General features: G+C 41.3%; 1 protein-coding gene across 11 annotated transcripts in view; it reads right to left on the minus strand.

Annotated features, from left to right (window-relative positions):
• Nucleotides 1-1,245: 1,245 nt before the first annotated feature.
• tnip1 (TNFAIP3 interacting protein 1) overlaps nt 1,246-13,066 on the minus strand; it is a 53,241-nt gene continuing 41,420 nt past the window's right edge. For 3 of the 11 annotated variants that reach the window (XM_083547043.1, XM_083547042.1, XM_083547051.1), the window contains exons 9-18: nt 12,482-12,574; nt 12,330-12,395; nt 10,258-10,389; nt 6,026-6,154; nt 5,576-5,698; nt 5,218-5,343; nt 4,395-4,480; nt 4,005-4,194; nt 2,763-2,847; nt 1,246-1,650 (exon numbers count right to left, since the gene is read on the minus strand). In XM_083547043.1, the coding sequence (XP_083403169.1) occupies nt 1,583-1,650; nt 2,763-2,847; nt 4,005-4,194; nt 4,395-4,480; nt 5,218-5,343; nt 5,576-5,698; nt 6,026-6,154; nt 10,258-10,389; nt 12,330-12,395; nt 12,482-12,574 (1,098 nt within the window). In that variant the 3' untranslated portion in view covers nt 1,246-1,582. The remainder of the gene's footprint in view (nt 1,651-2,762; nt 2,848-4,004; nt 4,195-4,394; nt 4,481-5,217; nt 5,344-5,575; nt 5,699-6,025; nt 6,155-10,257; nt 10,390-12,329; nt 12,396-12,481; nt 12,575-13,066) is intronic. The other 8 variants (XM_083547044.1, XM_083547048.1, XM_083547046.1 and 5 more) reach the window with 6 other exon arrangements.

The following is a 13,066-nucleotide window of genomic DNA, read 5'->3' on the forward strand; positions in this document are numbered from 1 at the left end:
GTTTAATGCGGACAAAATATCGACACACAAACGATAATACAAAGGCGATGAACCGCACGCCATCGTCACGATTCGAAAGCAACAAAACCAAACCGAAGCTTTTTACCATTAGACAGATCTGCAATCACGGCTATACAAGTGTTAACAAGAACCAAAAACAAAAAGAGGATGAATTTTATACATCGAAGGAGTCTGCAAGAATTCCGAGTTACAGGATAACACTTTCGCGTCGGTGACCTACAGGGTGGTGTGTTATGAAATGAAATTAGGTGAAGGACACAAAAAAAAATAATCACAAACACACACACACACACATACACAACATCCCAATCTTTGTTATCAGAAATAAATAGCGATAGTGCTTTATGTTAACGTTCCCCTAAGTGTAACGCTCTTCACTTCATTATGTGTGGAGTGAACTTCCGCTTCAGGTCTTCATCATGATCAGGTGAGTCGTGTGCTTTCTGATCACAAACATAATAATATACTGATATCATCATCAAGCATTTCTGGAAAATTCAAGCGAATGTCTGCAAATTTATTTTACTTCATCGGAGAGACAAACATGAGCTGAAGATGATGTTGAAAATGCTGAAATAAGGAGGATGATGATAATGATGGAGATGGTGTTGAGAATAATGAAGATGCTGAGAAAGATGAGACTGAGGATGATGAGACTGAGGATGATGAGAATGAGACTAAGGATGATGAGAATGAGACTGAGACTGAGGATGATGAGAATGAGACTGAGGATGATGATGTTGAGGATGATGAGACTGGTGATGATGATAAAGCTGTTGAGAGTGAGGATGATAAATATGATGATGAGAATTGTCATTTATACTTACAGCATGCATAAGGGCCTTGCTCAGGGGCCCTGCTGTGAGAGCTTGATTTTGGCGGGATTCAAACTCATGCTTTTCCAATCAGGAGTCCGACACTGACCCACCGAGCAACGCCTTCCACTAGCAGAGAATGATGTTGATGATACCGAAGATGATGAAGACGATGAGAATGAAGATGATTTACAGCTTTCAGGTTTGTTCGTGTAACATGCTTTAAATGACGTGGATTAAAGGGACTTTGAAGTAAAGCCATAACCAAAAAAAAAAAAACCCAGAATAAAATGAAATGCTTGGAAACAATTAACCAGTATATTCGCTTGGGTCGTGTAAAGATTTCGTCCAGAAGATTCAACCTTGTAAAAAGCTAAATTATTGATACGAATCCAAATAATGTGTGAGAACAGATGTTCTCCAGAACAGTGTTTCACATACAGGCTTATAAAATGTAAGCATATAAACAACATTCTATTAGAGATATATTTATGTATAGTACACACACACACACACACACACACACACACACACACACACACACACACACACACACACACACACACACACACACACACACACACACACACACACACACACGATACTGGGAGGAGAAATCAAGGAGGATTCACACCATGCCGACTGAAAGAGAAACTGTGTGTCATGCTACTAAGCTACGTGGTGGCGGAGAAAAAAATAGGTGAAGGAAAAGGATGATAATGATGATGATGATGATGATGAAGTGCTTAGTGCTTTCCAGAGTCCACGTTCTGACGCTCCCGCTTCCCGAAACCCGCTGCTCCTGCTCCTGCTTCTGCCGACAACAAATACCCCATTAATACAATATACACATTTATTTACACACGTTTTTATATTTAAAAAAAATCATCAAACATCTATAAAACAGGGGAAATTTAACCCTACGGCGCAACACACGTTTATCCTTTACTCAGATGTCAAATAAAAAAAAAAAACTGCATGACGCAACACATCCGGCGATTAAAACCGTCCGTGTGGAAACGTGGCGAAAGTTCCGTTTGGTGTCCTGATGATTTACGTCATTTTAAATCCCCCTAATTAATTTAAAACGATTACAGGGAACGCATGCTCTATTGTTGGTCTCGTTGATGATAAACACACGTTTCCATAAAACATCTGTATTTGTTCATGCGCATGTTGACGAGATTATAAAAATGTTATGAAGATTGTGCAATTGAATATTGTAATCGATTCACAGCCCTAATATATCTAAATATATTATATACATACATATATATATATGAGAGAGAGAGAGAGAGAGAGAGAGAGAGAGAGAGAGAGAGAGAGAGAGAGAGAAAATATGCTAAACAAAATATTTACTACATACACTACAATTTATAACCAAAAGTTTGTGGACACCTAAACAAAAGCTCCACATGTGCTTCTTTTTGAACATCTACATTTAATCCCCATTTCCTCTTTTAAGAAACGCCACTGTTCTAGAAAGATGTTCCACTAGATTTTTTTTGGAGATCTTAAGATTCCTTCATTCACAAGGGTGGTAGTAAAGTCAGGTACTGATGTAGCTGAGCTGAGGAGGTCTGGGGGTGCAGTCAGTGTTCACATTCATTACGTCCCATAGGGTAGGAGCTCTATAGCAGGAGATATTCCCACTGTATCCAACCCATATCATTATGGAGATGTGCTTTGTGCACTTTGTGTCATGCAGGAACGGGTTTGGGTCTCCTCGTTCAAGGGAAAGGTGTGTGTGGGGGGGGGGGGGGGGAATACAGTTTTGGAGAAGGAGCACATGTAAGGCTGGAAAAGTCAGGTGTCCTGGTACTTTTGGCCAAACACTGAGTGCAAATAATATTTTTTATTCTTTCACATGCCTATTTTAACTGCATTTATCTTTGTGTGTGTGTGTGTGTGTGTGTGTGTGTGTACCTGTACTTTCTGGCGGTGCTCTTGCTGCGTCTGTTTGTACTCTGGAGCCGCGTGGCTGTGGGAATGATGTTTGCCAAGGAAAACCCTACACACACACACACACAGGTCATATTAAGGTGATGGATTGATACTTATTTATGTTACTGTTATTAGTGTGTATATATATATATATATATATATTAGGGGTGTAATAGTACACATATTCATACTGAACCGTTTGGGTACCGGGCTTTCGGGTTCGGTGCACGTGTGTATCAAATGCAATGTTTGTTTTAGGTGCAGAACATAATAACAATCCGAGTTCCTGCAGTAACGTATTACATGGCGGACTGTTTAGTCTCCACATCACACTTTGAGTGCAGTGTCACAGTTTTTGTTATTATTATAAAACTTTAAAAAGTACACTACAATACCAGGGGAATAAAAAAAGAGCCCAGAGTTAGCGCAGTGTCACTGTGGCCACTCGCTCCGTACCGGAAACACGGTTTTAGCTGATTGTAAATCTGATTTCAAACCGAGTGTTTCTGATGACAGTCTAGTGATATGTATTCTTTATCATTTTATGTCCGGCTTCAATTACAATTGTTTACAAAGTAAACAAATTCATTTCATTTCTCTATTTATTTCAGTTTTTTAAATACATTTTATTCGTTCCAATTTATTTAATTGCAAAATGTAATCGATGTTTTAAATACGTGTGTATCGCATTCATTTGATTTAATCGATTTCATTATTTTTATTAAATATTATGAAATATTATTTTTGTTTTATTTAACCAGGCAGGTATTTTATTTAAAATTGTTTTAAAAATGTAAACTGTGGATGATCACAAATGGTAATAAAAAGAGTTGCTGCGGTAATAAAAAAATAAAAAAATAAAAAAAAAGACAAACAGTTTTATGGTTTGCATTCCTTCACCCCAAACTGAAACTGAACCGAACCGTGACTCGAAAGTACTTTACATACCGAACCTTAAATCTAGAGTGTGTATTTGTTTTTATGAGTATATACTAAGTGTGTGTGTATATGTGCATTTATGCATGTGTGCATTTGTTTTTGAGTAATTATGTACTGTATGTATATTGTGTACTGTATTTATGTTCACACACAAACACACACATTATATATATATATATATATATATATATATATATATATATATATATATATATATATATATATATATATGTGTTTGTGTGTGTGTGTGTGTGTGTGTGTGTGTGTGTGTGTGTGTGAGCTCACCGGATTAACAGGCTGAAAGTCTCGCCCAGGTGCAGCACTTAGGGTGGGCATTCTGGGTGGGAAGTGGATGGGCCAGCCCTCTAGCTGGTGTCCAACCTGCACGAAGGGGCCACAGTACGGGGGGCTCAGAGGGCCGTTAGCTGAACTCGAAGTGGGGTCGGACGTTCTTCTCTCCGGCTGCCCGTCCAAAACCCACACACACACACACACACACACACACACACACACACACACACACACACACACACACACACACACACACACACACACACACACACACAAATAAGTACACAATAGCAGGCAATCAAAATATCTAAGCATGAAGGATGCACATGTCCTTTTTCTATAATGAACTTAGCCACTAGAGGGCACTGTGTTGTGGCCTGAAGTACCTGTTTGTTGTGTTGCATCTGCAGTCGCTCCAGTTTACACCGCTCTGCTCGCTCTCTCTGACACTCGTTTTGCGCCTGATGGAGCTGCGCACACACACACACACACACACACACACACACACACACACACACACTTAGTGATTACAGAACCTGGCCCTGACCTCACACACTCACTAATCAATAATTACATACTAACAGGACGTAAACAACCCCCAGAGCAACACAGCAACACACACTGCCCCGATTAAACTCTGAAGGTCCCCAACCCTGATCCTGAAGAACCTCCTGATCCACTAACACACACACACACACACACACACACACACACACACACACACACACACACACACACACACACACACACACACACACACACACACACACACACACACACACACACAGGTTACCCATCCAAATCAGTTCCTAACCCAGATCATGTAAGATGGATTGGACCAGACTTGGGAAACCTGTGCCTTAAACTCTTCCAATAAATTAAACAAACAAACAAAGAAATAAATACTTAAGTAATAAAAATGATAATAAAAAAGAAAGAAAGACAGACAGAAAGAAAAGGAAAAAAGTACTTTCAGTTAAAGAAAGTAAGAAAAAAAAAATGGAAAAACGAAAGCAAGAAAGAGGTAAAAAATAACATTTCTGATCCCTCTCTATAAGAAGTTCCTGTAGAACCCTGGTGTAAATTTTCTGCCTGTTAATAAACGAGTGATCGTAAACGCATTTTTCTATCAGTACAACTGAGTAGATCAGGTTTAATCTGTTCAGGGAGGGTTTCATAAAAGCTGCCCTGAAAAGTATCTGCTCACCTGATTGGTCAGATTAGTCATCTGACCCTGTAACCTTTCCACCTGGCGTCTCAGGTCCTCCTTCTCCTCGTTCATGCGCTCTCGGTCCCTGCGCTCCTTCTGGAAGTCCTCCTCGAAGATCTTTACCTACAGGGGGCACGGACGCTCGGAATCAATATCAACGACTCGCTGAGACAATGGCAAAAATATTGGGACACCTGAGCCCAAATCTCCACAAGCACCCGCCCAAAATCGAGAGAATCAACTTCCCTGAAGGGTGGAGGTGCTTATAACAACCAATGGAGACTAAATGTAGAATGAGATGTTCAAAGAAGAACCTGCGACCTACAGGGTTCACGTGCGAGAGATGTTGCCTCACCTGCTCTTTGAGGACGGCGATCTGAGTGTGGAGCTCCTGCTGGCGCAAGTTCAGGACTCCTTCACCGAGGTTCATTCCAGCCTGGGAGTTGGGAGAGTGCAGGTTCAGTGCTTCCTCCAGGGCCTGGAATACACAAACACATACGAACGTATGAACAAAAGTATCGAGACATCTGACTTTTCCAGCCATATGTGGTTCCTTCCCATAAGCACACATCATCTTTGAAACCTTAAACTGTTTCCTTCACTTTAACTAGGAGACCACAGGGTTGAGGTCAGAGCTCCATGAAGATATGCTTAACATGAGTTGGACATGGTGGAAGATCTCCTTCTAGAGAGTTCTGACCTCAACCCTATTGAATAAAATGAATGTGAACTAGAGGTCGACCGATTAATCGGCAGCAATAGTTGATTGATGGAACTATCGGCTTTCAGAGAGAAGAACACCGACCCGGTTGAGGCGCTGGATCTCCTTCTCCTGGTACTCTCTCTGCTTAGTGAGCGGCACCAGCTGATCCTGAAGGTAGCGCACTTTCTGTTTCAGCTCGCACGTTTCTGTCGTCAAACACTCCTTTTCACCCTGAAAAATAAAAAACACATGGATATACTGGTACATCATATAACAGCTTATTTTCACTGTTTTGCAACAAAATTCCTACAGAAGCTCAGAAAGAAAACTGAGTCAGAATAGGTATTTTTGGTTATACACTGGCAGACAGGCAGACAGGCAGATAGACAGACAGGCAGACGACTAAAGCAGATAGATAGACAGACAAACAGACGATTAAGGCAGATAGATACACAGACATACAGACATACAGACATACAGACAACTAAGGCAGATAGACAGACAGAGGGACGATTAAGGCAGATAGATACACAGACAGACAGACAGACAGACAGACAGACAGACAGACAGACGGACGATTAAGGCAGATAGATACACAGACAGACAAACAGACAGACAGACGACTAAAGCAGATAGATAAGATACATAGACAGACAGACAGACGATTAAGGCAGAAAGACCGACAGACAGACAGACAGACAGACAGACAGACAGACAGACAGACAGACAGACGATTAAGGCAGAAAGACAGACAGACAGACAGACAGACAGACAGACAGACAGACAGACAGACAGACAGACAGACAGACAGACAGACGATTAAAGCAGATAGATACACACACAGACAGACAGACAGACGACTAAGGCAAATAGATACACAGACAGACAGACAGACGGACGACTAAGGCAAATAGATACACAGACAGACAAACGGACGATTAAGGCAGATAGATACACAGACAGACAGACAGACAGACAGACAGACAGACAGACAGACAGACAGACAATTAAGGCAGATAGATACACAGACAGACAGACAGACAGACAGACAGACAGACAGACGATTAAGGCAGATAGATACACAGACAGACAGACAGACAGACAGACAGACAGACAGACAGACAGACAGACAGACAGACGATTAAGGCAGATAGATACACAGACAGACAGACAGACAGACAGACAGACAGACAGACAGACAGACAGACAGACAGACAGACGTCTAATGCAGATAGATACACAAGTAGACAGACAGACAAAAGCTTTTATATGCAGAAATTCCAACAGAAGTTTGCACTTAAAATTTCCTATTAGAGGAATTTATTAGCTCAGTGTCATAAAACATATTAGTACATTATCAGTAGATGTTGAACTTTATGGGACTCTACATAAAATGTTGTTCGCTTACAAACAGGGGTGAGGAAAAGCTTTCTGAGACACGCAACATGGAAGAAACAAACAAAACAAAGGAAGACCAACACCACTGAGGGTGTTTACGGGGTGTGGGGTCCGGAGATGGGAACAGGACATGGTTTATGACTATAGCAGAGGGGACAGGGAAAGGATATAAACTGAATGGCACACAAACATATCAGGAGTTACAGGTATATATTTACTGCATGGCCAAATGGTTGTGGACAACTGACTATAAGATTGTTCCCCATTTGCTATTATAAAGCTTTTTGCTCTTATACCTTCACACTTCTGGGAAGATGTTCCACTAGATTTATGGAGATGCATTCAGCTGCAAGGGTGTTAGTAAAGTCAGGTACTGATGAAGGTGAGGGGAGGAGGCCTGGGGTTCAGTCAGCTTTCATCTGTCCATCTGTCTACTTATTTACCAACCTATATGTCTACCTACCTCTATCTGTCTGTCTGTCATGGGCCTGGGGTGTCTATTCTCTCTGTCCACCTCTCTATCTATCTCTCTATCTCTCTCTCTCTCGCTCTCTCTCTCTCTATCTATCTATCTACCTGTCATTGGCCTGGGGTGTCTATTCTGTCTGTCTGTCTCTCTATCTATCTGCTTGTCTGCCTGTCATGGGCCTGGGGTGTCTAATCTGTCTGTCTCTCTCTCTATCTATCTGCCTGTCTGTCATGGGCCTGGGGTGTCTATTCTGTCTGTCTGTCTGTCTGTCTGTCTGTCTGTCTGTCTGTCTGTCATGGGCCTGGGGTGTCTATTCTGTCTGTCTGTCTGTCTCTCTATCTGTCTGTCTGTCTGTCTGTCTGTCTGTCTGTCTTTCAATCATGGGCATTGGGTGTCTATTCTGTCTCTCTATCTATCTGCCTGTCTGTCTGTCATTGGCCTGGGGTGTCTATTCTGTCTGTCTGTCTCTCTATCTATCTGCCTGTCTGTCTGTCATGGGCCTGGGGTGTCTATTCTGTCTGTCTGTCTGTCTGTCTCTCTGCCTGTCAATCATGGGCATTGGGTGTCTATTCTGTCTCTCTGTCTCTCTATCTATCTGCCTGTCTGTCTGTCATGGGCCTGGGGTGTCTATTCTGTCTGTCTGTCTCTCTATCTATCTGCCTGTCTGTCTGTCATGGGCCTGGGGTGTCTATTCTGTCTGTCTGTCATGGGTCTAGAGTGTCGATTCTGTCTGTTTTCAATGTGTATTTAGTGTGTTTCTGGTCATTTTATAGGTTTTCTGTATATAACCAGACATGATTAATATAAATAAAACCAAGCTTCTGTTTCTTTGAGAAAAAAAGCAGATGTGTTTTTAACAGTGACCTCTATGCTTCCCCACATACGTTACTTCTCTTTGCCCTTATCCTGCATTAATACTCATGTTAAATAAATTACTGTCTGCGTAAAATCCTTCCTTCATTTCCTTCACTTCAGCTTTATTTAAGTGGCTTTAACCACAGAGTAACTCAGAGGCACAGAGGTAGCCAAAGGTGACTGCTTCCCACAAAAACTCCCCGCCGCACCATCAGGAAGAAACCCTGACAGGAATCAGGAGTTAAAAACAGGAACCAGGGCCGCTCACCCCAGCATGGGGGCATGAGATACGCCGAGACAGAGAAACGTGCAATAGCAAACAGCGTACTGAGACATGAAAAAGTCCTTGTGACACGGGTACAGTGGCACTAGGATGGAGGACAAAACGACCAGGCTATGAGGTTATAGTGGGTAAAAGGACTCCATGCCGTTGACCCGCATGTTGTTCGGACTGCTTTTACTAGGGGAAAGGCCAAGGGGATTTTTATTTTACACCTATGCTGAGATATTTGCTACGTCTTCACTTAACACTTGAGATGTTAAAACAGCAGATATTTCTCTTCTGTCGATCCACCCTTCTCATGTATGGTATTAATTATTATTATTATAATAATAGACCAGGTTATTTGTAACTGGATCAGTATATACTATAGCGACAAAAGTATTAGGACACCTGACACCTTTTTCAGCCATGTGTGTTTTTTTTTCCAAACCAAGCTCCATTAAGATCTACTTTACATGTGTTGGAGTGGAAGATCTCCTACTATAGAGCTCTGACCTCAATCCTGTGGAACACCTTTGACGGACGGACGGACGGACAGACGGACAGACGGACAGACAGACAGACAGACAGACATTTGAAGCTATACAGATTTGAAGAAAGGCAGATAGACAATGAAAGACAGACAGACAGACAGACAGACAGACAGACAGACAGACAGACAGACAGACAGACATTTGAAGCTATACAGATTTGAAGAAAGAGAGATAGACAATGGAAGACAGACAGACAGAAATATCAGACAGACAGACAGACAGACAGACAGACAGACAGACAGACAGACAGACAGACAGACAGACAGACAGACATTTGAAGCTATACAGATTTGAAGAAAGAGAGATAGACAATGGAAGACAGACAGACAGAAATATCAGACAGGAAGACAGATATTGCTATAAGAAAAATATACATATCAAACAGACAGATATTCACACTAAACAGACAGACAGACAGACTACTTTATTCCTCCTGGAGAGAATATGACTGATTAGCTTAATTCGAATTGAATTTCTCAGGCAATCGTTTGTCCGACAGATAGCAAAAATATGAAATGACATTTCTACAGTGAAATGTTAGCTTCTTAGACCCAATGAGATAATGTTAACCCGAGGGGGATAACCTGAGGGGGATTCAGGCGTTCAAAGGGAACACGAGGGAACGCTTGGTGCTTCCCTGAGAGCGGAAAAAACGAAAGTGAACTCTGGACAGGTCAAAGTCTGATACGGTGACTGATAGCTTTTTCCTCACACACACACACACACACACACACACACACACACACACACACACACACACACACACACACACACTAAGAAGTGAAAGTAGTAATACCTGTACGTTGTCGATCTTGGATTTGGCGAGAAGCAGCTTCTTGTCGTAGTCTCTCTGTCTTTGCTCTCGCTCTGCCTCAAGCTCCTGGACGGCTTTCTGGGAGTCGGCTAGCCGCTGCCTCAGATCTGTGATCTACACACACACACACACACACACACACACACACACACACACACACACACACACACACACACACACACACACACACAAGCAGAAACAGAGTTAGACACCCACACTACAAGAATCAGAACCTGTTATTACTTAAGATGCTGGCCTTCTGATCAAAAAAAAAAAATCACAATCGCAAAGTCGCAGCGCCACCAAGTCGCACCAGTGCACCAGCGCCTTCCCGTAATGTCTAAAACGTCCTGAAACGTCACAAGGTCAAAGCAGAGACCATAAACCGAAAACACGAGAAGGGCCGAGCGTTGTGACGTGCTTTGTTCCCCGGTCCTCGAATTCCTGCAGGAATGTCACACAGAAAGTTTGGGATGTGGTTTACGGGGACCGTGTTACACGTCGTCCTCGTTCGGACATTCTTTGGGGAAAAAAATAAAAAAGCATTTCTCGTAGGTGTGTGGAGGTTTTTTCCCCTCTGTATGTGACCTGGAATCTTTTTTTTTTAAGCAGAAAAGCACATTCGAAGAAAGAAATTTCACCGTGTGCTTCCGACCCGCAACTGAAAACGATACTGGGGACAACCCCAGGGCGACCTTCCCCTCACAGATGAGTGTATAATATTTATACAGTATAAGTATACAACTGTGTCTCCAACTTTTAAAGAAGAAAAAACACACATGGTGGGGAAATGGAGGGTGTCCAAATCCTTTCCCCGTCTTGTATAAACGTTTTTTTCTATATCCGCGTTTTCTGATTTCGTTACCGTGTACCCCATCACTGAAATCGCAGCTGGAACTTCTAACCGAGCGCTCGATATGACCGATCGAAATTATATGTTTTGTTTTTTTATAAGTCCACTCTACTCACTCTTTCTCTCTCTCGATTGTCTTCGGACAAATTGTCCTCCGTTCTCGTCTGAACCGCATGTTGCATAATATTCAGTTCGATCGACAATTCTTGAACGGTGGGGATGCGGTAGAATAGAAGTTGCTAAAATCTTTACTAGCACATTTATATTTACGCCATTTGCGCGTATCCATATTTATCTTATTAATACAACTGAGCAGCTATGGAGTTAAAGGACCGTGTTTAGGGGCCCAAGAGTGGCAGCATAGTTTGTGGCTGAGATTTGAACTCACGACCTTTGGATCCATTGTCCAACACCTTAACCACTAAGCTGTCCTCGTGGAACACCCTTGTGGCTGAATAGGGTAGCGGGTGGTGCTTATAACTGAAAATGGGGACTGAATAAAGAATGGGATGTTCAAAAGGGACATTCGGTCATGTTGTGTATATTAAACATTTCTACACGCTGCATAAGATAATGTGAATAACGCAAGGTTATGAGCGTCTGACATATATTTGATAGTAATTGTGAGTGTATAAAGCGTTCTGGATCCTACAAAGTGTGGCGACAATAAGTAGACAATAAACGGCGTAGACAAAAACGGCGTAGACAATAAACGGCGTAGACAATAAACGGCGTAGACAATAAACGGCGTAGACAATAAACGGCGTAGACAATAAGTGACACGATGGTACAAGCTGAGAGCAGGAGGTAGTACCAGGTCACATGGTTTTCTTCCGTCGCTGTCACTGACAAGAGAGGATGTGTGGGCGGAGAGAGAGAGAAAAAAAGAATGAGAGAGAGATAAAAGAGAAAGACAGAGATGTGCAGGTTCTGCAAGAAACCTCGTGAAGGGGAATTCTGCGGGAGGGGGTGCTTGTGGTCTGCGAGAGAGGCTTCGGTCGGCGTTTCCGTCAGCGAACGTTTCCACTGCTGAGCCAGATTTGAGCGCGTTCGGCAAACCCGCAGAGCCGCCGGTGCGCTCACAAGCGATTGTGCAACGCGCGATTCACAGGAACGGGTGAATCATGGCGCGTTCGAGCAAAAAAAACGCTTACTCCACAGGTGGAATTTTACACACTATTTATATTTACACATTCAATACCTTCTGCTCATACTGCGCCTTCATCGAGTTCCACTGAATGTCCCACTGTTTGTTCACCTCTAGCACCTTGGAGAAACAAAATGGCATGTCAGCATATCACACACACATACTGAACATGCCGTGATATTATATATCCTCACTGAAACACTTACGTCTCTCCTCTGTTTCTCCAAAAGCCTGATCTTCTTCTCGTACAACTCGGGGTCCAGAGTCTTGGATGGAGTCTTTTCTGCTTTACTAGACTGCTATGGAAATACAAACAAATAATAATAATACAAAAAAAAAAATAATAATAATAATAATAAAATAATCATACAATTTGCAATTATTTTTATTATTTTATTAATAAATTTTTTTATATTATAATTTTTTTTCAAATATTAATTACATTTTTTTTATATTATTTTACAATAATTCACATTAAAAACCTATACAAATTTTTAATTATTTATTAGATTTTTTAATCATTTACTTACAAACAATACAAATATTATACAAAAATTTTTTTTGACAATTTAAAAGATTTTTTTTAATTATATTTCAATCATTTATATGGAAAAGAAACCTAAAATATTGTATTATGGAATTTATTTAACATTTTAAAAATATTCCATTTGATTTGTTCAAAATGTACTGTATATGAAAAACAATTTTGATTCATGATTTTATTTCTTTTACAATTTAAAGATATTGGATATTATTTATATTTTTAGTGAATTATTTTGTAAATATTCATT

The sequence above is a fragment of the Silurus aristotelis genome (genome assembly GCF_946808225.1).
Source record: "Silurus aristotelis genome assembly, chromosome: 7".
NCBI lineage: Eukaryota > Metazoa > Chordata > Actinopteri > Siluriformes > Siluridae > Silurus > Silurus aristotelis.